The sequence below is a fragment of the Panthera onca genome, chromosome B4 (assembly GCF_046562875.1).
Source record: "Panthera onca isolate mPanOnc1 chromosome B4, mPanOnc1 haplotype 2, whole genome shotgun sequence".
Classification (NCBI taxonomy): Eukaryota; Metazoa; Chordata; class Mammalia; order Carnivora; family Felidae; genus Panthera; species Panthera onca.
In genome coordinates this window covers 129,641,889-129,666,916 of record NC_138345.1, presented here as the reverse complement: position 1 = coordinate 129,666,916, position 25,028 = coordinate 129,641,889, and the positions used below count along the sequence as shown (strand labels likewise).

Genomic DNA, 25,028 nt, shown 5'->3' with positions numbered 1-25,028 from the left:
TCCTCTACCTTCAGACACGCAGTACTCTTCGCCCAGATGCTCACTGTCTTCTCATTCAGGCCACAGGTACAAAATTTACTCCTCGGGGAAGTCTTTCCTGACTATACTCGCCTGAAGATACCCAGATATACAACCTGACCTTCTTCAGATCTGTCGCCATCATCTGAAATTATGTAGTGCGCATACTTTATTGTGTATCTCTCCCACTAAAATGTGCTGTGCAAGCTGTGACTTTGCTTAGAGCAGAGCCTGATATGTAGGAGGAGATCAATAAATATTTGTTGAATGCATAAATTAAAATTATCTTGTTTAATGTTGACGATTTTGAAAGGTTTTAGGCAGGGAAGTGACGTGATTCATTATACATTTTTAAAAACAATATTCTGGCTGCTGTGAAGAATTGAATCTTAGGAGGAGCCACAAAAAAAGCAGCCTTAGAACTCTCTAGGCAATGGCTTTATTATTTGCTGTCTTTAATATCAGTTCTAACTAGGACTTATTTGTTGAATGAGAAATTTTACTCCCCCGGCCCCCTGCCCCCGCCCCAGCTGGAGACTGGGTTAAAATGACTGGTTTAGAAGTAAATTGTTTCATACCCCTTCTGTATCTCACAACCTATAATATTTTCTTACTGGCCCCCCTTCTGATGAAAAATACTTCTGCTTTGCTCTTCAATTACATCCGAAATCGCTTTTTTTCCCTTTCTGCTAGGTTGTACAGAACCCCACTGTCAGCCTTCATGCGAGGTACATTATAAAATGGTTGCTTCTCCCCAATATCTGACATCAGGTTGCCCATCGGTGATTAGGGCCTTCTGCGATGTTGCCTTACACCCTCTAGTGGAGGAAGGGCTGGGAAATGCTGCAGCATCTGGTGTTCTAGCATTTTTCTTGAACCATGTAATCAGCTTCAGACTTACTCTTGCATTTTAGATCATTTCATTCTGCACGTAGTTCATAAGATTTTTTCCTTCTGGGAAAGACCATTTCACTTCGTCTGCTGCTGACTGCCAGGTGTCTAAATAACATGCTTATTCTGCTCTTTCTTGATTTACCAATTTTAGACACCATATTTTGGCTGCCTGCTGTTGGAGAGGAGATATTAACAGTTTTTTAGACATGGTCTCCTTCCTTCTAATAAGGTCATTTAGAAAAATCAGTGTTTATTCCCGATTTATGGTTACATAATAATTACATTATTGTGACTAAATATAGCCAAATCATAAAACATGATTATATTCCCTTTCATAAATACTTTTCCATTTCCCCTGGAGTTACCAAATATATACATACATGTGTATAGAAAATATATATACATATATATTGAGTAAGAACTTAGAAAACACTATTGAGATATAATTTCCATACCATAAAAGTAATTCAATGTAAACATACTTATTCAAGGGTCTTATACAGTTTGTAGAGCTATGCCATCACGGCCATAGTATGGTTATAGAATGTTGCCATATCCCCCCTGCCCCCAAATTTTCCTAAATTTTTTTTGCAGTTAGTCCCACTCTCACCTCAGTCCCAGGCAACCGCTGATCTGCTCTCTGACTCTATCCTTTCTGGACATTTCATGTACATGGAATCATATGATGTATATATGATCTTATTTAAAAAAAAATTTAAATGTTTATTAAAAACATTTTTTTTAATGTTTATTTTTGACAGAGACAGGATGCGAGTGGCTTAGGGGCAGAGAGAGGGGGAGACACAGAATCCGAAGCAGGCTTCAGGCTCCAGGCTCCGAGCTGTCAGCACAGAGCCCGATGCGGGGCTCAAACTCATGAGCTGTGAGATCATGACCTGAGATGAAGTCGGACGCTCAACCGACTGAGCCACCCAGGCGCCCCTATCTGGTCTTCTGTGTGTGACTTCTGTCACTTAGCATAATGTTTTTGAGGTTCACCCATGTTGTAGTGTGTATCACTATATCATTCCCTTTAGTTGCTAAATAGTATTGTTTTGTATGGATGGACTGCATTTTGTCAGTCCATTTACCAGGTGATGGGTATTTGGATTGTTTTCAGTTTGGTGATTATGGATAATGCTGTTATGAACATTTGCATGGAAGTCTTTGTGTGGACATATGTTTCAGTTTCTCTTGGGCACATTTCTAGGAGTGGAGTCGCTGGGTTTTGTGGTAAGTAAGCTCATGCTTCACTTGAAGAAACTACTACACTGTTTTCCAAAGTGGCTTGATTTTATCTACCTTTTTGATTATACTGAGTATGCATTGGTAGCTCGTTGTGGTTTTGATTTGTATTTCCTAATACTGAAAGATGTAGAGTTACCTTCTCGTTTGCTTATAGCCATTCGTTATGTCTTCTTTGTTGAGATATGTGTTCAAGTCTCTTGCCTACTTTTTATTTGGTTCATTTATTCTCTTAACAAGTTGTAAGAGTTCTTTATATATTTTGGATACAAGTTCTTTGTGAGATTTTGCAAGACAACTCTTTCCCCTCCCCCCCAGTAAAGCAAAACTGTTTTCAACCTTATTTGCTAAATTTGGATAAACTCTATGTAGCTCTCTTAGGAAAGAGACGGTGGAAACAGGCACTTGACTGTCTTTGTTCAGGCCTGGTGATGGCTCCAAGGAGGACTGGCAGGTTTACAGGGGCTTTGTGTTTGGCTAACATAGCCTTCTCCAGATTTTTGGTGGCAGGCATGTTTGGGCAAGAAAGCTCTTTGTGTGGTGACAAGCGGTTATGCTGCTTTCTGCATGTCCGGAGGGACGTGATACGCTGAAGGATCGGCCATGTTCATTGGCCTTTTTTTTCCTTCTTTAACCAAGACGCCGTCGCATCTGTGTAAGGCTGGTTCGTGGAAATTCCTCCGGATACATACGCATAGACATACACACACGCGCGCATGCGCAGACTGCATCCTGGCTTTGGGTTTAACTATCAGCTCCGCCATTGCAGGCTCCGTGACTTTGGGCAGGTTTTTTTCCTTCTGTGAGCCTCAGTTTCTTCATCTATAATATAGGACTGGTATCTACTGTGAAAGGTTGTTGCAGGATCAGAGATAACGTACATAAATTTCCTGGCATGTAATAGGGTCATTAAATCATTTTTCTCATTAGTTTTATGGGAAGGAGGCCTTAGGGAAGCTTTTATAAGGGAATATTTAGTTCCTACAGTCTCTGATTTAAGTCTTTCTCTCTCCTTTTTTTTTTTTTTTTTTTTTTTTTTTAATTCACCATGTAAAATGAATTCTGGCTGTAGATTTGAAATTTCTACCTCAGGAACATAGCTTTACCTTACTTCCAAGAATAATACGCCTGTGTGAGGGGAGTGAAGCCTGCATAAGTTTGTTTACCTAACTCATTATGGATCTTGGCAGCATCAGTAGAAAGAGGGGGTCCGTTCTCAGACTGTCATGACTGGAACGGAATCTGGCCAGACTGCGCCGACGTCCACGGCTCTCTACAGCCATCGTGCTCGCTCTTTGCCCCTTGCACATATCTCTTCCATGCTGCATGGCTCTTCAGAGTCCTTCACGTCTCGGTCCTGGATATTTATTTCTTCCTAGTGCCTTTTACTTGCAATATTTCTCCTGTTCCCAGCAGACTCCTAAGTATCCTTCAAGATCCCTGGTCATAATTTAACTGGGACGTATGAAACCTTTTCTTATCGCCTCTAATCGTTTGAGCTCCTCGAGCACGCCATCTGCCTGAGCATTTCTGTAAGTTTCGAATCAAGGGAGTTTGGGAAGTTTGGTGAAGACTGAGCAAAGTATTTAACTTCTCCAAGGCTCAGTGTCCTCATCAGTGGAAGTGAGGAGGGTAGTACTTACTTTTGTAAGCATTACATTTTAAAAAATTTCCTAGGTCAAGAGCGACTTACTGGTTGATGTGATGTTTCACTGCCTATACCTTCTGTTTTCCACGTAGGCTAGAAAGTCTTTTCTCATCCCTGGGCTCTGCTGGGTCTGATTTTGTGGTTGTTGGCGTATCCTGCTTCCTTGTGGAAATAGTGGGACTTTTTATCACGTAACTTCCTACCTCTGAGTCCAGCCATACTGCTCTGGATCTGTGGATGGATGAGTGATGTGAGCAGGGAGCGGGGAAATGGTGGCTGGCTGTCTTCTCACCCCTCTTCTGTACATGGTTTCTTTGTCACATCCTGGCAGTCATGGTTTGCCTGTTTGGACTCATTTTGAGCTTGCTGTGATTTTAGGCTGTCAGAACCGTTTGGATCTCTTGACCCAGATCCTTATTATTTTGCAGATGGAGGGATTATAACTTCTCTGCTTGGCTTTCCAGTAGATTGGCCTAATACTTTGTATGTAGGCAATTGATCTGTGTTGTAATGAGAAGTTTAATATGGCCTTCAAAAAGAATGAAGGATTATGAATCACTGGAACTATTTATAAATTCCTTTGTTAGTGGTTTTCAAAACCAGGTAATTCGTCTCTTTAGGGTTGTTTAGAGCAGCCAAGTAGTTAGTAAGCATAAGCAGCAGATAGTCTCACAGCCACAGTTGGCTACCATTTTGTGAGTTACTTTTAAGAAACATTGGGGTGCCTGGGTGGGTCAGTCGGTTAGGCAACTGACTTCGGCTCAGGTCATGATCTCGCGGTTCGTGAGCTCAAGGCCCGCGTCAGGCTCTGTGCTGACAGCTCAGAGCCTGGAGCCTGCTTTGGATGCTGTGTCTCCCTCTCTCTCTGCCCCTCCCCTGCTCATGCTCTGTCTCTGTCTCAAAAATAAATAAAACATTTGAAAAAATTAAAAAAAAAAAAAGAAGAAACATGGTAGAGCCCCTCAACCCTTCGTTCTTCAACAGATAACCCGTGGCAGATGGTTTAGAATGAAACCAACTAGTTACATATAAGATAAAGCAAAAGCCCCCATAGTTGGTGGCCAGTATGGTTATGTGTTTCAGTTATAGATTAAATATTTTTATTTTCTTGATAGCATCAGCTTATGCCATTATGCTGAGCTGATTTAGGGTTGATTTAGAAAGGCGGGGGAACTAAGATCTTTGTGTTAGAAAATTTTGTGCCACCAGAAAATTTCAGTAAATTCTGGGTAATCATACACTTAAACAAAGGCACAGCTCTCATCTCACTGGGTAGCATTATTCTGTTTAGCTTTTATCTGTTGAGAACCCTTCAGGGGATACTGTTAAGTGAATACCGTGATTGGGCCCCAGTCTTTTTCTTTCTATGTTGGGTAAGGTATTCTGTGTTTTAGCCACACTATGGGATGGAGTAGTGTAGCTTTGAAATCAGATGTGGGTTTTAATTCCAATTTCTTTACTTATGGCATTTAATGTGTTGAAATACCACCCTTTGCCACCATTTGTTTTTTAATTTTTTAAGTTAAAAAAATTATTTTTATAAGAGAGCGAGTGCACACATGCGTGAGTTGGAGAGAGGGGCAGAGGGAGAAAGAGAATCTTTTTTTTTTTCTAAGTTTATTTTTATTTATTTTGAGAGAGAGATAGAGAGCAAGGGGAGAGGGGCAGAGAGAGAGGGAGACAGAATCCCAAGCAGGCTCTGTGCCATCAGCACAGAGTCCAGTGGGGGGCTTGAACTCACGAAGGTGAGATCATGACCTGAGCCAAAGTCAGTAGGTGGATGCTTAACTGACTGAGCCACCCAGGTGCCCTGAGAGAGAGATTAAGAGAGAGAGACAGAGAGAGAGAGAGAGAAAGGGAGAGGGAGGGAAAGAGAATCTTAAGCAGGCTCCACGCTCAGTGCAGAGCCCGATTCAGGGCTTGATCCCACAACTCTAGGATCATGACCTGAACCGAAATCAAGAGTTGGACGCTAAACCTACTGAGCCACCCAGATGCACCCCTTTACCACTATTTAAGTCCCACTCCAAAGGCTGTCTCGTCCTTTAAGTCTTGCATGATGCATTTATTTGGGAACAGATTTTTAATGTCCTCTGAGCTCCCAAGCCATGTTATTTCCACTTTGTAATAGCATTTTATCACTGCCTATTATTTTATGATGACCCATAATGTTCTGTGAGAATAAGGATCCTGTCATACTTCTTTTTAAAAAAATTATTCGTTTATTTATTTACTTACTTTTATTTGCATTTATTTTATGCAGAATTTACTCCTTTTTCCCCCTTCTGTTTCTTCTGGGATATCTTTTTCTTCTGTGCAACTTCCTCTTCTGGTTTAGGACCACTCTGCTCCTTTTCTGTAAGGATCATCTCAGTGTGGCAGGGAGAGCTCACGTATGGCGGATTAATCCAGCCATGAGCCCTGCAAGTTCTCTGCCTCATCTTGGGGACTTTGTTCACCTGGATGTGCTCAAAGACCAGAGCCTCTGCATCTAAACCCTCACGTTCAGCATTACTCTCTGCATTTTTAAGCAGGTGCAATAGAAATTCAGCAGTCTTTTTGGGCCAGCGACCTTGTGTCCAGCCCCACTGTTTGGCCTTGGGCACACCTACCAACTCCACCATTGTAGCGACAGAATGGCACGTATTGCTTCTGCAAAGTGACGTCTTTCAGGTATTTGGTGGCTTTTCGGATATGCACACCCTTGATGGCCTGGGTCGCTTCATGTGTGTTCTTAAAGTGAACACGGAGATTTGCACCTCTTAACTTGCATGATTTTGTCGAGTTTTCTGGGTCAAGTGAATAGCAAATTATTTTCAGAGATCACCTCAGGCCACTTATGGGAAGAGCACTTTTTTTTTTTAATTGTTTATTTATTTATTTTGAGAGAGAGAGAGAGAGAGCGAGCAAGCAAGTGAGCAGGGGAGGGGCAGAGAGAGAGAGAGAGAAAGAGAATCCCAAACAGGCTCTGTGCTGTCAGTGCAGAGCCTGGTGTGGGATTTGATCCCATGAACTGTTGAGATCATGACCTGAGCTGAGATCAAGAGCTGCCCGCTTAACCGAGTCACCCAGGCACCCTGTCTTACTTCTTGATATTCTCAAATACTTTGCTCAAAGTAAGTACTCAGTAGGAATTTGGTAAAGGGATAAATTAAACAGTAAACTTTCGCCTTCTTGAACTGTAGAGACTACTCTGTTGGGACTTTTTCCTGTGGAAGATTAAAAAAAAACTTTGTTCGGGCTTTCATTAGGCTTTTTACCTTTGCCTTGCCAGAGCTATATAAAAAATTAATACTCAAGAAGGTAGATATCTGATCTACCTCTCCTGAGCAGGAGAGTGCCTCTTACAAGTTTAATGGTTTTGGTCAAGTGGATCTTAAATGTAAATCTGCCGTTTTGTGGAGCCATACAGAGCTCTTAAACCACTCAATAAACATCCTTATTGAATTAGTAGAACTTTGTGTATCTTTTATTCTTAGGATTTTTCATTGTTCCTTAGAGTACTTTCAGCCTGTCCTCTCGAAGCTTTGTGATATCAGGTGGATCATAGAATCATCTAAGCTAAAGATGCTTTGAGTTCCTGAATTCTGTTATTTCCTTCCTGGTATGGGGAGCCCATGCATTAATTCTAGCAGGTGTGTCTTAATTTTAGAATAACAAGTGAGGGTTCCCAGGAAGAGAGAGCTAGCATGAATCGAACTTTGACTATGTGTCAAGCCCTGTATGAAGCATTTAGCAAGTTTTATTTTATTCCTCCCATTTGCAGGTGAGGAAGCCAAGGCTCAAAGAGATTTAAGTCATTGTCCAAGGCTTTGTAGCTGATAATGAGTAAAGTTGGGTTTTAAATCTAAATGTGTTAGATTGAAAAGTTTATGTTATTTCCACTGAGATATTTTCCTTATTTACTTTTCATTGGATGTTTGGGGGTTTTTGTTGTTGTTTTTCACATTTTACTTGCAAGTTTGGTTTTTCTTTAGTCAGTAGAAATGGTATTATTTCCCTACTGGTTCCCCTCCCCAGCCCTATACTGAGGGGGTGATAATTTGTATTATATTTCTATAGTCCTGTATCCTTTACAGATCACTTTCCTGTCCATTTTCATTTGATCTTGGACGTGTGGGGACGGGGAGGGGGGGGAGGAGGCCGGATCTTAATCCCCATTGGCAGATGAGGGAATTAAGGTGCCCCGTGTCGTGAGAGATTTGCCAAAGGTGGTAATAAGTGGCAGAGAGAGAAGAGCATAGCTTTTATTTGGAAGAGGTGCGCTGACCTTCAGACTATACTTTGTAGCCGCAAAGTCTTTTTCATCTGAAGTACGTGGACACAATATAGGAAAAATGGAAGTGGCGTGGTCCTCCTAGAAAAGATTTGGAGGACGTGGAGCCCCGCCCTCTGGGCTTCCTCTGGCCCCGAGGCCCCTCGGCTGGCTGGAACCCGGTTTGAAAACCACTGGGGAATAATCAAAGAACCTTAGCGTCCGGCAGATCTGGGCTCACAGTTTTAGTTTGTGCCTGCTGTTTCATCTCTCTCAGGCTTGGGTCCTCATTTGTAACATGGGTAGGATTGCTGACGGATATTAACTAAAAACCATGCTGGAGCCTGGCACGGGGCCCCCTCGGCGTCTCTGGAGGAGAGCTCTGGGTGTCAGGGAGTATCAGCCCTCACGCTGTGTGGGGCGCCTGCCAGAGGGGGTGGGGAGCTCGCCCCTGAGGCCGGGCCCCCAGCAACTGACGGCGCAGGGCTTCGTCCTCGACCCAGTGACGACATTCGTCAGTACTTTAGAACAAGGGTGGACACACGGTTTTTGCGAAGGATCCGAGAGCAAATGTTGTGGGTGTTGGGGCCTCTGTTGCAGCCATTCAGCTCTGTTGCTGTAGCTTGTGTGCAGCCATAGATAGCATGTAAATGAACGAATGGGGCCGTGTTCTAATAAAACTTTATTTGTGGGCTCTGAATTTCATGTAATTTCCACGTCCTGAAATACGCTGCTTCTGATTTGTTTGTCCCCCGCCATTTAAAAAATGTAAAGACCGCGTAAGTCATGGTCTGTATGCGGGTGATACAAAAACGAGTGACAGGCTGGATTTGGCCCATGGACCATAGCTTGCCGACTCCTTATTTAGACAACTGCTTGTTGATAGTAAGTGCAGTTTTTGACCCAGTGGGAATACTTTCATTTAAAACTGATTGCTAGTAAGGAAGTATTGATACCAGAAAAGGCTTAATTTTGCAGTCGAAAAAGGTAGGATTTTTTTTCCTCTCCCACTCCTGTCAGGAATTGTTCCATGCTCACTACTTTCTTTATCCTCTACCACGTGGCTAAAATTAAGCAGCTGTCGTCCTGTTGGTAATGCCTGCGTGAAAAAGTTTCTGAATAAAGACCACAGTATAGTGGGAAGACCATGAGTCATGAGGAAATCAGGAAACTGGCTTTTCACTAACTTTGACTTTGGATATGTCACTTTACTTCTTTGGGCCTTCGGTTTCCCCGTATAAATGAGGAAATTGGAGACCATGATATCTGAGCTCTTGGCCTACTCTGACATGCTCTGATTCCACCTTTTTTTTTTTTTTTTTTTTTAATGTTTATTTATTTTTGAGAGAGACAGAACGTGAGGGGGCGAGGGGGAGAGAGAGAGGGAGACACAGAATCCGAAGCAGGTTCCAGGCTCTGAGCTGTCTGCACAGAGCCCGAAGTGGGGCTCGAACCCACGAACTGTGAGATCATGACCTGAGCCGAAGTTGGATGCTTAACTGACTGAGCCACCCAGGCGCCCCTCATTCTACTTTTAGTTGTCTGGAAGGTGCTACTAGACAGTTTTCATGTATAGAAACTTCAACAGTCAGTATATATACTTTTAAAATTATTACACATTGTGCAGGGTTTCACATTGTATCAGGGAGTATTTACCAAAGCAGTTTATTCCCGCTGTGCTAATGCTAGCCATTTCTGAAGTGAAAGGCAACCGTGATTTAAATTCCACCTACGTTACCATCACTTCCTGTTCTGCCGACCTGAGCTAGTTAACCTGTTTGGAGATAAGCTGCAGATGCAAAGTGAGGGGGACTGGGGACGTCGGAAGAAGAACATCCTGACTATGTAGGGGCTTAGGAAAAAATTCATAACTGGAAACCTTTTCCCCTCCGAACCTGAGTCACACTTGAAGGGCTCTTGGCTCTCCTGGGGTGGGAGGAAAAAAGGGACAGAGCAGCAGAGCAAGTGGCTATGTCTGTTTTTGTCAACAGAGGGCACCCAGAGCAAAGCAAGTGCTTTGTGACCCAGGCTGGGCTCTGCTCTGCTCCCCAGGCAGGCACGGGGCAGCGTGCAGTGGACTCACTGTGCATCTGTTTCTCGCAGCGTCTTTTGTCTGTGCCCACCGTCTCGGACGTTTGTCCCCTGCTAAAGTCAGGTATTTTACATGCAGTCATAATAATTATTTATTTTCGCCTTAAGTGGAAAACCAGTTCCTTCCATGTCTCGGAGCGAATTCACTCGAGTTGTAGAAGTGTGGGCTTTTGGGTGGATGTGCAGTCTCAGGTTCTAATGTAATTCAGTCTCTGGGGAACAGGTAGTCCTGCAGGAGCACTCAGGATCTGTGTGGCATATTGAAAGGAGACTTTGTCCTGTGGTTTTCCAGACCAGCAGCATCAGCATCACCTGGGAACTTCCTCAGATTCGTGGTCTGCCCCCTCCCTCAGACCTACCAAAGTGGAAAGTCTGGGGAGGGGACCCAGCCTTCTGGTTCGACAGGCTCTCCAGGTATCTCTGATGCACGCTGAAGCTGAGAACCACGGCCTGAGACTCCCTGAAGACTGCTAGAGTGTTCTTCATCATCGTCATTTTCCACATGAGAACACCAAGGCTAAAGGTTTCGTATATATAATAAGTGGTAGATTAGGGATGTGAGTCCTGGTCTGACCAGAGCCATGCTACCGTGTCTGCAAAGAAAATAGTGAAGAGGCACTGTATTGTTTAAATTCATTAAAAAAAAAATCCTAAAATCTTTTTCTTAAAAGTAATACACATTCGTCAAGGAAAATTGAGAAGATCCAGTAGGCCAAAAGAATAAAATAAAAATCGTCTTAATATATGTAACTTTATCTTTTCGTCGTTTGTTGGTCTACTCTGGTTTCTGTGCAGTATTTGCATCTACACACATTGTAAAATTCCTTACAAAATGTCATCATGCTGTACAGACTTTGTAGGATGCTTCCAGCTCCTTCCCACTCTGTTGTAAATATCTTTTCATGCCAATAGCTATTTTTTAAGTTTATTTATTTATTTTGGGGGGTAGGGGGCAGAGAGAGAGAGAGAGAGAGAGAGAGAGAGAGAGAGAGACAATCCTAAGCAGGTTCTGTACGATCAACATGGAGCCTGACACGGGGCTCGAACTCATGAACCGTGAGATCATGACCCGAGGCAAAATCAAGCATTGGATGCTTAACTGACTGAGCCACCCAGGCACCCTGCCATTAGCTATTTTTATAGCAACATTTTTCATGGCTGCCTAGGGTTCCATTTTAAGTTTCCATCCTAATTTTTTCTGAGGTTCATCTGAAGTTGTTTTGATGCCGTGGTAGTTAGGCTTTTAGGAGGAGTGGGATACCGGGTGCTGTGCTGCGAGTGGCTTACCATATTACAAGGAAGGCAGTAAATACAAATTATGGCTGAGGAGAGAGCATAGAGCTGAAGGGGCAATACTGAGCCTGAGGTTTGAAGTTAAAGTGAGTCCAAAAAAAAGGGAAAAAAAATTGAAGTAAAAAATTCAGAAGGATTAGGAATGGACTACGGATCTGTGTGTGAGATGGGTTAGCAAAGTGAGAAAGATGACAAACAATTTGATGGCACCAAAGGCCTGCCTTTTTTGCCGCCTTTTTGATAGGCTGACCTGCTGGAGGACAGCATGAAAAAACTGGGCATAAGACTTCTATAAATAACAGTTATTATTTATTGAGTGCCTTCTGTGAGCCAGGCATCATATGAATCATTTACATAGATTTTCCCATTTAACTTTTATCACCACCGTGTGCATTAAACGCATTAGGTAGTGTTTCTCCATTTTGCAGAAGTGGAAACTGAGAGCGAGGCAGAGTCACGTGGTCACGCACTTTGCTCGGAGCCCAGATTTGTTGCAGTTCCCAAACCTGTGCTTCCCCGTTATCATTTATCTTCATTCCTTTTCGTGGTGTTACAGGTCATTCGTGAGCCACGGCTGCCCCTGCGGGGGTGGGAGGGGGTGAGGGGGGGGTGCGGTGTGCGGTGTGTGCTGGGAGGGGTGGGGGAGGTTTACTACCTTTTCAGGGACAGGGAAGCTAGATGTGGAAGGCAGGACGCTAAAGTCCAGACAGAGCGGGGGTGGACTTTAAGACCCCAAGCAGAGCTGCCATCGAGCCCAGTTATCTTGGGAAAGGCGTCAGCCTGTGCAAAAGGAGCAGTTGATAGGAAGGCTCCAGGGCTGGCATTTGGAAACAAGGGGCGGCCAGAGAGTTAAACCCCCCTCATTACGGTTCCCTTCCTAAAGGAGGTGGTGATTCTTTTGAGGCGTTTGAGAACAGCTTTATTGCATATAATTTGATACTGTGCATTTCATCCATTTCAAGTGTGCAGTTCGGTGGCATCTTAGTTACGTTCACAGAGTTGTGCAGCCATCACCGAGGTCGATCTTAGAGCACTGTCGTCACTCCGAAAAGAAACTGTGTACCCCTAAGCCATCATGTCCCAATCGCTCTATCCCCCTTACTGCGCACCCCCCCCCCCCCCCCACCCCTAGGCAACCACTCGTCTCTACTGTCTGTCTCTGCAGACGTGCCTTTTCTGGATGTTCCATATAAAATGGATCCCATATAACGTGATCCGATTGTGTCTGGCTTCTTTCCCTTGGCATGTTTCCAGGGTTCCTGCACGATGTGGCCTGCATCAGTACCTCGTTCTTTTCTGTTGTTAAGTAATATTCCATTGTGTGGACAGACCACATCTTCTTCGCGTGTTTATGTTGGGAAGGGAAAGGTAAAGAGGAGGAGACAAAAAATAAGACTTCTTCCTCCGGATTTAAAATGGAGAGAATGGGCAACTGCCGTGAAAAACCACCCTCCCAGGCTCTCTTGAGGAGTGGCAGCGAAAGGCGTGGGGAGATAGGATGCGTGGCATCTGCCTCCCGGGTTGTTCGTGGCAGAGCAGCGGCTCGTCTGACCTGGACACGTGCGGCATTCAGGGAGCTCATTGTGTAAATCTTGTGTGTTGGCCGGTGCCGCTGTTCCCCACAATACCTCCCGTGGAACCGGAGCGGCCGTCGCTGATCTGATCTGGGTACGTTTCCCTTGGTTGCCGCAGCCCTGGGTCCCCAGAGAGCCCTCTCTAAAGAGCTGCCGGTTTGTTGCGTGCTGGCAACAAGATTATTTCTGACCGTACGAGTTGTTCAGTGGAGAGAACACCCATCTTTCAGGCCCTGATCTGTTGGCCAGAAATACTAGCAGCTGCCCCTTCCTATTTGTCCTTCTGAACGTCCCGTTTGGAGGGCTCCTCTTGCAAGCAAACGATGTGCCCTTCCAGGTGCCAGGTGACTTGATGGTTGCCCCGTTGCTTTCTTTTGCTCTCTTTCCTGGTTTAATGTCCAAGGAACAGAGAGTCCTGACCTTCATAAAATGAACAATCTGGACCAGGAGGACTGCAAGTCCCCACACCTTCTAGTTTGTGTTCCAGAACGGTTGTGGCTGACTTTTTGCTGGGCCTGAACTTTCAGTCTAGTTGAGAGAATGAATTGTAATCGCGTGTCGCAGTGTCCCGGCTCTTCGGTGGCACGTCTGCCACAATGCCGAGACAGGAATGCGGGGTGGGGGCATCTGCTTGGCCCTCGGGACCCCCTTGAATGTGAGGGCTGGATGTCGTCCCGTCGCCCTGGTTCTGTGGATGGGAAAACCGAGTCTAGGTCAGAGGGCTACCCAAAGCTGTAGTCGTATGTTCTTAGAGCTCTTGCTAGTGGCGGAGCTGGGTCTCTGGGCTGGAGCCTTCGTTGCCAGTTCAGTGCTTTTCCCCAAGTGTGATCTGTCTCCTGATGGACGTGTGCTGTCGTGACTAAGGAGTGGCCTAGCCCTGCTCCAGTCCGTCAGCAACGCGGGCTTTGAGGTGTGCGTGTGCCGGTTTGACAGACTGGGCTCTTGAGGATGAAAATTTGTAAGCGAGGAGGGAGCCAGAGCACTGGTTTCTGGGTTTGGTGCCACTGGCTGATGGAACCCAGCCCCTTCTGGCCTTCCCCAGTGCCTGGTTTTCAGTGAGAATTCATGTTTTCGATTGAATGAGTGTCATTCTTCGAGCGCCCCGTGCCTCTTTGCTAAAAAATGCACGTGCCGCTGCATCAGCGCTGCAAGCAGTGACCTTGTGGTGCCTGAAAATGTGTGCTCATGGCTGCTCCACGCTCGATGCAATTCGTTCCTGGTGTAGTGTGAAGCGAAAAGACCACGATACTTCTCCCCCAGCGCGTGGCCCCACTCCCCGTCCCCTCACTCTTGGCGCACAGAGCTCCAGAATGCACCCCGTTTTCCAGCGCCCCGCCAGCCTCCATGGTCCCGATAGATTTCTTCGACGTGACCCTCACTGCTGGGACCAGACTCAAAAGCAACCGTTTCACGGCGGAACACAAGCCGGGCGGTCCTTCCCTTTCTCCTCATCACGTCCTTTCCGTCCTGGTCCTGTCCTCCCCACAGCGTGAACTCCTTCGCGGGGAGAGGTTGTGGCCTTCACTCACTCTCTTCCCCTGGCACCCAGCACGTTGCTCAGTAGATGGTCATGAAGTAATCCTTGGCTTTTTCCTGCTGTTTACCAGTCTCCGATCTGAGGGGTAAGGTGCAGGGATGCTAATACACTTGTCAGCTGGCGGTGTTTTTTCTTCAGACAAGTTGTGTTATAGTCCTCGAGAATAATTCATAGTGACAGCTACTGTTTATTGAATGCTTCCTGTGCTAAGTACATGCACACACACACACACACACACACACACACACACACCCCTCAGTTCCCCATCATTCTCAGCAGCCTTCCCTTTGAGGTAGGCGTGGAAGCCATATTTGACAGATAAAGAAACCGAGCTTTGGAGAGATTTAGGAGAGTTCCACAGAGCTGGAAAGTAGTGGAACAGGTATTTAAACCCAGGCCTGCCTGACACTGAAGCCTGTGTTTTTAATAACCACGCAGAACCTCCTTGAGTAGTTAATTTGCTGAACATTCCTGTAAAAGAGGGCTGAGTCACTTCTGTTCCCTGGGATTTATAAATGAGACCTCTGTGCTAGCAAAGGGCATTCGTAGCATAGTTTGGATTAAGTTTGGCTTTGGGATTGTAGAGCAGAAACAAAGGGGAGACATAAGGAGCCTCTGCAACTTCCTGAAGCTGATTTGCTTTGGCTCCAGGTTGAGGAATCTTCACCCTTTGGGTCAGGTCATTACTAGTCTACACAGTTCCTGAGGGATGGGTCTGCCCAGCCATTCGGGTTATTTTGGATGGGCCTTGGCCTGGTTCCTGGGGCCTCAATGAGGCAGGCTCACGTTTGTCCCTGGACTGACTTCAAGGGCCTCCCGTTTCCATCCTTCAGTAGGAGGCTTTCTCTTTGATTTTACTTTGGTGCACGTCCCCGTCCCCCACGTCAGTTACTGGGACTTAAAATTGAGTTGTTGTGTTGTGGCTGTAGGTAACGACACAGGGAATGCGGTTTCATTGGCTCTTCAGTGACCAGTCCTGTGGAGTCCCCATAGCATATTGGGGGTAGGGGTTGGCTCTCTGATTCTCTGCTCAGAGCTGAAGTATTTTGTGTATTCCCTTGAAATGGGAGAGAAGTTCTGAGGAATCAAGACTTGTCAGGGTCATAAGATTTTGAGGAGATAGGCCCTTCCTGTGCTCTCCCCTGGGGGAAAGGACGTAGCCAGGATTGAAGGGCATTGCCTCAACCAATTCAGTTAAGTGGCCCCGTCCTGGATTAATAACTTGGGCAGACTTCCCAATGGCTTTGGCAAGGTATTGGGTTTCTCTCTCCCCCAACCCTCCCTTCTCTCTGCCCTGCGCATGTGTGCTGACATAATTACGGAGTGGTTGCGTCTCACAATAAGATACCCTTTTTAAAAAGGAAGGGCCTCCTCTTAAAGAGGATGGAGAGAAATTCAGGGGAAGGGATGAGGTTGTGTAGTCTTGTCATGTTTTCGGAATGGCAGACTTTGAGCAAAATGGTAGCAGAGAGGCCAACAGGCTGGTTCCTGTCGCCATAAGGGCAAGGGGGCAGGCAGGATGGTGGCGGTGTTGATTTCAAGCACCTAGAGCAGAAGCCTTCCTTCCTAATTTGGGGCCAGAGCGATATTAAACTGCCTCTTTGCATTTGCTCGCTCCTCTAGATTGTATTACTAGGAATCTGGTCATTAAAGAACAAGTGCTCTCTTGTTCGTGAAGGTCAGAGGTTACAGTCTTCTGAGTTTGGTGGTCAAGTGTTCAGAAATATTTTACAGATTTAGTTGAAAACCTGAGCAGATGCTCCTGCTCTCGTTTCCCCGTGGGGATCAGGTGACATTCCTCCCCCTTTCCTCTTCCCCACCCCTTTGGGAGCCGACCAATCACAGCAAGGAGTGGATTTCAGTGCCTCTCTGGCCTCCTCCCATAGGAGTCTGCCCAGCCCAGGCTCTCTGGAGCCTTGGCCCTGGCCGAGGGCTTAACTCTTGGGTGTCTAAACCATAGGGAGCTGCTGACCTTGCAATTAGCTTGTTCTCTAGTTTACGTCGACCCTCTGAGCCCATTTAACGTTAAGCCAAGCTTGCTGTGTCCCCAAGGGAATGTTCCTAATGAGGCAAGGTGCGATGCATCCAGCTTGCAAAAGCTGATTTTAAGCCTTAGTTCTGCCAGTAACCAGCCGTGTAACCTTGGGAAAGTTCCTTTCCCTACTTGGACTTGAGTCCCTTTCTGCTAAGTTAGATGGAAAGGAAAGGGAGAGGACGGACATTTGTGACATATGCCAGCCGCCGGCGTTTTGCATATGGCTAGCCTGAGGTTTGAGGACAAACAACCTGTATTGCGTGCTTCTTGTGAAGCAGTTTGCTTTCTACAGTTTGCCTTCTGCAGGGCACATGCCATTCATCCGATTTTAGAGAGGAGAAGAGAGGAGGTTAGGGAGGCTGTCCGACTTGCCCAAGGTCAAAGTTAGGAAGGCCCATCTGGCTCCAATGCCCAGGCTTTCTTCCGTTCCACTGGGCTGGCTAAAAAAGCCTGAGAATTCCTTCCAGCATTTTTATTCTCATGCTCTGGAAGCTTTAACTCCTTAGTGGCTTTTAGCCCTGCCCTGTAGAAGACCAAACACTGCTATCTTCCGGTTCACAGCCATGTCTCTAGAGAAGGTGAGTGACTAAGACGATCCTGCCATCTCCTGAAAGCCACAGAAGAAGATGATTCAGCCATCAGTTTTCCCCTTTCGTACATAGAAACGTTCTCATCCTTTCTGGCCATCATCTCCCACTTTCTGAGCATCCCCCTTACCTCATGTAGGGCAGGTATTTCCTTTCCTGTTTGCCATTGTCAGATGAGTACAGTATGGCTGATTTAAGGGAGGGTGGAATTTGGAAGAGTTAAAACAAAACAAAACAAAGCAAATTCCTTTACTCGAAGCTTTTCTATGACATAGATACTGCAATATTGGGTTTACCCCTACCCGGAATCCCTGACATCTATCCTCCCTTGTTGGAAGCTCCCCCCGCTGTGAAGAGCTTTGTTTCTCATGATACCACCTATAAATTCCCCTAGTCACGGGCTCTAATAGGGTCATCTTGCCCAACGGAACACTGTGTTTCTCTTCCTGCAGATTTTACTTTGAAATTCACAGAGAAAATAGCTCTCTTTAGGTGAGTTCTTACTGATGTTATGTTGGTACGAATTTAATTTTTTTTTAACGTTTATTTATTGTTGAGAGGCAGAGAACACAGCGTGAGCAGGGGAGGGGTAGAGAGAGGGGGAGATACAGAACCCCAACTAGGCTCCAGGCTCTGAGTCATCAGCACAGAGCTTGACACGGGGCTCGAACTCACAAACTGTGAGATCATGACCTGAGCCGAAGTCGGTTGCCCAACCAACTGAGTCACCCAGGCGCCCCTTTGTTGGTACCAATTTAAAAGAAATTATAACAGTGGCCCTAAAATGTCAAGGAGTCCTTTCCATTTTCTGTCTTTTATTGTGGGCTGAGAAAAAAAATGACAATAAGCACATCTATTAACAATTGTAATTTACTTAGCCGGGCACTAACCTACTAGATGTTTTAGGTACGTTATTTCTGATTTTCATGATAAATAGCCCTGCATTTACAGATGAAGAAACAGAGGTTGAGAGAGGTTAGGTTAGAGTCCTTGCTCAAGGTCATAGCTCATGAGTGGTGATTTGGCAATTTGATTCTACTTACAAACCCAAGTTCTTTCTTTAGTATCATGCTGCCTCCGAAAAATGAGCTTGAGAGTTCATTTAATCATCCATGTCCACGCCTCAGCTCACCCCAGAAAATCCGTATGTCTTCTGTTAAAAAGGGAAGTACCATTTTACGTGATAAAGGTCAGAGTGGAAAACGGCTTTTTAAGAGGAGCATTTCTTGGTCTTTGCCAACTTTTACAATCAGGGAATTTTTAACGATGTTTATTTTGAGTTATTTTTACTGAAATTTAAATCCATCCATTCTTGTTATAAGTGAAAATGCTAAATCACGAGCTTTTTCCTGGAGATCCTGGAGAGTTGGGGATTTCACTGTGAATTGGAGGGGGCAGGAAGAGGTGGGCATGAGAAGATGAGTGATAAACAGGTAGATGGAAAAAGCAGGTTGAATTTCCTTGGAGTGAGGAAATATTGTCATTTGCTCTGTCATTCGGTGTATCCTGTGTTCACCATGTTTTTGAACACACGCGAATGGGGATGAGATCCCCCAGTGGGAGGTGCCTGGGTGTCACCTTCATGGCCGTGTTCTTCTCCCTCCTTTCAGGAATTGCTTGCGATCCAGTGCCACTGCAGTCAGGTTGGCCCTTCCTAAGTTGTGTGCAGTGAGATTCACATAAGAGAAGTATACTTTACTCCGTGGCCCCTGCCATCCGGATCAGCCTAACAAATATTTCAGCAATGAGTACCATGTGCCTGTTCTGTGCCAGCCGCCTGGCATGACGCGGATGATCCTGAGATGAATAAGACACGGCTTTTGCCCTTGAGGAGCTCATAATCGAACTTGCGGTCTCGTTCAGGATATAAGACCTATAGACATAAAATTAACAAAAGGCAGTTATATACTTAAGGTTGTAAAAAAAAAAAAAAGTGAACCAGGGACAACGGATTTTACTGGGGTTCAGAGATCAAAGGGGTGAGGGTTTGCCAGAGCAGTAAAGACAGGGTTTATTTACAGTCTCGTCCAGGGGGTGGGGTGGGGCAGGGGCAGGGGCAGGGTGAGAGGGGGTATGGCTCCTGCCACTGCTAGGGAAAGGAGACCATGAACATGGCTCACTGGATGAGGGTAAGGCGCTTACCCTTCTGAAATCGTTGATGGAGGTCCGGCAGTTAGCATTTTAAGTGGGGATGTGTAGATGCAGGCAGCTGATGTAAAACAACATCAACAGCAGCTTGGGCCCTGAAGGAGACAGTCTTTAGGAGAAAGTTAATAAATCTCTTACATTTATCGTTTGGTTCCCTGGTTAGCTGTGGAGTACAACATCCTCCATATTGGAAACCTTGACATTTATTCTTGCTGGGTTTGTAAAAGATGGAAAACTTGAAGCAAAGTCATACACAGATGAAGACCTCTGTGGGGCCACTTGTCAGGAGCGTGGCTCGCTTGTGTGGCAGTGTTCTTGTGGACTAAGTATTTATTAGGTTCTCTCGCAAGCAGCTCACCGGTTGAAGAACTCCTTTCTTCCTCGTTTTAGGTTCCTGAAACCCACCGAAACCCCTCCACTGGGAGAAGGCTTAGGGAGAGGAGATTCTTTCCTTCTCCCTTCCCGCCCCCACCCCCCAGCCCCATGGTAGCTTAACTTAAGTGCCCTGTGAAGGTGAAGATAAATGTGAGAAACTTCAGGATGAAAAGAACATTAGAGAGGAGAGAAGTCAGGGGAGGTCATATCAGGCTTAAAGTGGAAACTATGTTACAGCCTAAGCAAGGAGCAACTGATAGGTCTATAAATAGGACTTTATCTCCTCATAGAAAATTTTTGGCATGGTTCTAGCTTCCCATGTGGGGGACTTTTATATTTACTAAAAATAAACTGTGTTTCAGAAATGATTAAAGTAAGTCCCACTGAACTCATGTATGTTATTAACAGCGTAGTCATGGCCTGAAAATAAGTTTATAGGGTTTGGGATGTACTGTCTTTTGGGAGAACTTGGATATGGAAGACATCGCTTAGATCTGGGATGGAAGGGTCTGGTTCACTCTAGCATTAGACAGATTACCTTCTCAGGAGATCGTGCTATTTCGGTGTTTTTATTCTTCCTGCCGGCTCAGAAGACCGGCAAGCCCTCAATACATCAGACTCACAAACAGCCATTATAAAAGAAATGTCTCAAACAGGAAAGGTAGAATAGTTCCAATTCCCCAGAGACCATACTGCTTAATTAAAGCTGCTTGGATATGGCCGTTCAGCGGGGAAGGGTACATAAAAGGGCAGTGCCTCTGGTAGCCCTTCTGGGAACAAAAACCTTCAAGATGTCTGACTTTGTCTCTCACACTCCTGTTATCCTGACTGTAGCCCTTTAAAATGTGCCGCAGACTCTTGGCATCTGTCTGCCTGTCGGCTCATCTCTGACACCCCTGGATGGCTCGTTTGCTGCCCGTGGGTATCTTTGAAACTTAGTAAAAAGCATCTCTTAATTTCGGTCTCCTCTTAGAAGATTCTGAAAAGCGGAAGTCTGGCAAAGAGTAAAATCGCTTCAAGCACATGTCTCGGAGTTACATGACCATGGAATACTTTTCAAAACAGAATGAATTGAACAACGCAGTGCGACATGACTCCCGTGCAGTGTCTCCGTGGATTAAAGTAGCCCCCAGAAGCGGTTTCACGGGCGCGTTGATGGCTTCAACAAGGGAATTCATTTGCTTTTTTTCAGACTTCAAGACACATTTTGGAGAAGTTAAATCATTCTTAAGTGTAAAAACGGAAGAGATGAAGCCATTTTTGTTTTAAATATACTGCCTGTGCCTGAGTGCACAGGTTTAAAAAAAAAAAATCCTTTTTTGTATCAGGGCACCTTCCCTTACTTCTCTCATACTGCATCCCCCCTTTAATGATACGTTGCTACATACTCTGTAGAAGCCATATGCATGTATTCAGTTTTTTCTTTTGAGTGAATAAATTGTAGAAGTAAACCATTGCTAGCATCGATTTAAAAATGGCTGGGCTACCTCTGGACAGTTTGTGAAACGCTAAAACAGGGTTATCTATTTCAAATGTGTCATATTCCCTAACTGCTTTCAACCTTTTACCACCGTTACTCTTTTTTCCCCCTTATAACCACTCAACTCCTTCCACACCCCGCCCCTCCCCCCCCCCCCCCACTTTAGAAAAGGAAACTGAGGTTGCTGATCTAGTATTTTCTGCAAAGTAAAAGAGATAAGAAAGTTAGTGAAGGAGGTTTGACAGGGTCACAGTATTCCTTGGGCTTGAAACCCAGGTTTCTGTTTTAATTGCTTTCATATACTTTTTGTTTTGTGACTGACACTTAACCAGTCAGCTAGTATAGTGGTAATGGCAATAGTAATGATGGATATAACGCTCTGTTTACAGACTAGTTAGCACAATCTGTTTTATTTGAGTCTGACAGCATCCCTGTGATGTAGGCATTATTACCCGCTTTTTTCACGTGGTGAAAATGAAGGTGTATATATATATACAGACACACACACACACATTTGACTTTTTTCATATTGGAATTCAGGAGCTGCTACGCTAATACTGTATTTCTATGATTTTGGTTTCTGTCGTATCAAATTTCTATCATTTTGGTTTGTAAATTACAGTAAAATAATTTACTATGGAAAGGCTCACTTAGGATTAAATTCAGCTGCATACAATAGAACCTCCCTCTTCCCCCACCAAGCGGCTAAAACGAGAGTGAGTTTTTATTGTGTTTCAGGAAAAAAGCCTGAAAGTAGGTAGTCCAGAGCTGATGTTGTTCTCCGTGGTTATCACAGACCCAGGATCCTTACTGTTCTTTGCTTTTCTGTCTGTAGGATGTGGCCCAGATGGTTGCTACAGCTCCACCCATGATTCCTCCCCTGCTAAAGAAGACTTTCAGGAAGTCTCCTATAACATTTCTACTAATATTTCCTTGGCTAGAACTTAGTCTTATGGCTGCACCTTACTGCAAGGGAGGTTGGGAGATACAGTTTTTTTGTTTTGTTTTTTTTTGTAAGGTGTGTATGGTAATGTCCTAGAATGAAAACCAAGTTTTGTTACTAAGGTAGAATGAAAGAAAAAATATTGGGAAGTCACCAGCATTCTCCCCTCAGGGACTATCAAAGTGACCTGACCTTGCCTCCCATATGGTACAGAAGACCATTCTGTAGCTTTCCTGGGAGGTTTTCAACCAATCTTTGCTGGATTATCCAGTAAGATGTTTTTATTCTTGAAAAGCGTACATCTTTCTGCAAGCATTTTTTTTTTTTTTTCAAAAGTTAATATGAGGTCATGGTAAGGATCATTGCACTTTCTGTAACAGTTCAGCTTTGAGTTTTTTGAAATCAATTCATTAATTGAGATTTCAAATAGTAGAGAGTGAACTTTTTAGTAAGAATAAAATATAAGTTAAATAGGTGTCTAGCCCTTCAGTTAAAAAAAATTTTTTTTTAATGTATGTTTATTTTTGAGAGACAGAGCGCGAGCAGGGGAGGGGTAGAGACAGAGAGAGGGAGACACAGAATCCAAAGCAGGCTCCAGGCTCTGAGCCTGACATGTGGCTCGAACCCACGAACCGTGAGATCATGACCTGAGCTGAAGTCGGACACTTAACCGACTGAGCCACTCAGGTGCCCTTTTTAAAAAAGATTTTTATTTTTTTTTTTAGTGTTTTAGCCCTTCAGTTTTTTGAAGCCTGGGTAAGCCACTAGATTATAGGTTTCTTGGGGATAGAGAACTTGCTTTAAAAAAAACAACAAACTTAGGTGACAGTACATGTATGTGGCTCAATATTCATAAGGTACAAAACAGTTGTATAGTGAAAAGTTGCTTCCCGATTCTGGTTTTGAGCCCTCCCAGTGCCTTTCGCCTTGAGACAATAGGCATTTTACCATTTTGTGTAAAATTCCTCATCGCACCCTCCCCCTCATGATAATGTGCTATACATTATTCTGAACGTTTCTTTTATCACTTAAAAATATATAGTAGAGTATTCCAAGAACTTTCTCTACCCCCCGCCAAAGCTATATAGTGTTCTTTTGTATGGAGGAACCATAATTCCTTGAACAGAAGGATCTTGTCTTATTCTCGTATCTGTCCCTGCTCTGTAAACAACATTTGTTCATATTGGTTTAACTGAACATTCGTTTATGTTGGTTGAACTGAATTGAAAATTTGACCATACAGAATATTTTAGGAATGAGTTATTTTTGGTGGTGGTGTATTCCAGCTCGCTCAGAGGATTTTCCCTTCTCTAAAAACCAAGATGTTTAAGATTTCGTTATTTTGGAAATAAATCCTTGCAAAGTGTATTATATAACTATATAATTTATTTCTTTTTCATAGGATAATAGTAGACACTTCGTTAATGGTTTTAACACAGTTGTCAACATCAATTATACTTTATGACTAAAAGGATGGTGTTTCAGGAACATTTACTGGTGTGGCCTTACTATATGGCTCCATTTTGACATCTGTATGCATTTTAATACCTTACCTGCTTTTTAGATTTTTTTTCTCTTGGTCTCTCTGGTTCCTGATGTGGCTGCCTCTAACATAATATTCCCCTTTCCCCTGGTACTCGGTCCTTACTGCTTCCTAGTTCCTTTTTCCTAATTTGCCTTTTAAATTTTCAGTGGGCAAGTAGCCAGGTAACGAGGATAGAAATGTATTTCTAAAATAAAAATAAATAGTTTCTGAGAGAAGGCCTGGTGGAGTTTCCCTGCCTGCTGATGAAAGTACATGAACATCTTGGTATTTTGGGTACTTGGAAGACCTTTTGCTTCCTAGTTACCATGTTCTAGAACAGCTCTGTCCAATAGAACTTTCTGTGACAATGGAAATGTTTTTTATCTGTTCTGTCCACTAGCCTCATGTGGTTCTTGAGCCCTTGAAATGTGGCTAGTGTGACTGAGGAATTAAAAATTCAATGTTAACTAGTTGAATTAAATTCAAATAGTGACTAGAGCTTACTGTGTTGGATGCATGATTTTATTTATTTATTTATTAAAATATTTTTTAAGGTTTATTTATTTCTGAGACAGAGATGGAGCATGAGTGGGGGAGGGGCAGAGAGAGAGGGAGACACAGAATCCGAAGCAGGCTCCAGGCTCCGAGCTGTCAGCACAGAGCCCGACAAGGGGCTCGAACTCACAGACCGTGAGATCATGACCTGAGCTGAGGTCGGTCACTCAACCGACTGAGCCACCCAGGTGCCCCTGGATGCATGATTTTAGACTCTGGATAATTCTATACAGCAAGCTTGATTGTAGTGGAGCTTGGATTGGGATGCTATTTTACTGTGCTTAGCAGAACACATTTCTAGTATTGGAAGGGAGGCAGTTTGGAAAGTTGGTGTTCAGTTTAGCTTAAAGTAAATGGACTGGAACTGCTTTTTCATACCAGTATTATGTTTATTGTAAACTAATATTCTAAAGCCATTGGTGCAGGCATGTATTTATGGTTTGTAGCTATCACAAAACTTTTGAGCCCTTTTGGTTACTAGGGCAAAATTAGTAGCGCTCTAACTTTATTTATAGGACTTAGACAGTTGCCTGAGTGCCAGAAACTCCTACAAATAACTTTGACCTTCCTTAATAAAAAGTCAAGGGATAAAATGTTCCATAGTAGAAGATCTCAGTTGTATGTGGTATATATAAAATACTGCTTTTTAATAGAGAAATTGGAAACAAATAAGAAACCGAAGGAATAAATAAATGATTGATTTTGATATCTACTAGGAGGAAAATAAAACGAGCACAGTAGTAGAGAGCAGGGGCTTGGGCGAAGGATCTCCAACTGGAGAGAGTGGTCTGGAGAGTTTTTTTATTTGAGGAGGTGTTTTTAAGT

At 44.2% G+C, this 25,028-nt stretch overlaps 1 protein-coding gene across 21 annotated transcripts in view; it reads left to right on the top strand.

Annotated features, from left to right (window-relative positions):
- Window positions 1–25,028, top strand: part of RBFOX2 (RNA binding fox-1 homolog 2) — a 286,269-nt gene that overhangs the window by 97,964 nt on the left and 163,277 nt on the right. Inside the window, exon 1 of one of the 21 annotated variants that reach the window (XM_081796242.1) lies at window positions 17,139–17,168. The exons of the other annotated variants lie outside the window; for them this stretch is intronic. Coding sequence (XP_081652368.1) covers window positions 17,154–17,168 — 15 coding nt within the window. The 5' untranslated portion in view covers window positions 17,139–17,153. Of the gene's footprint in view, window positions 1–17,138; window positions 17,169–25,028 lie in introns of those variants that run through there. 21 annotated transcript variants of the gene reach the window in all.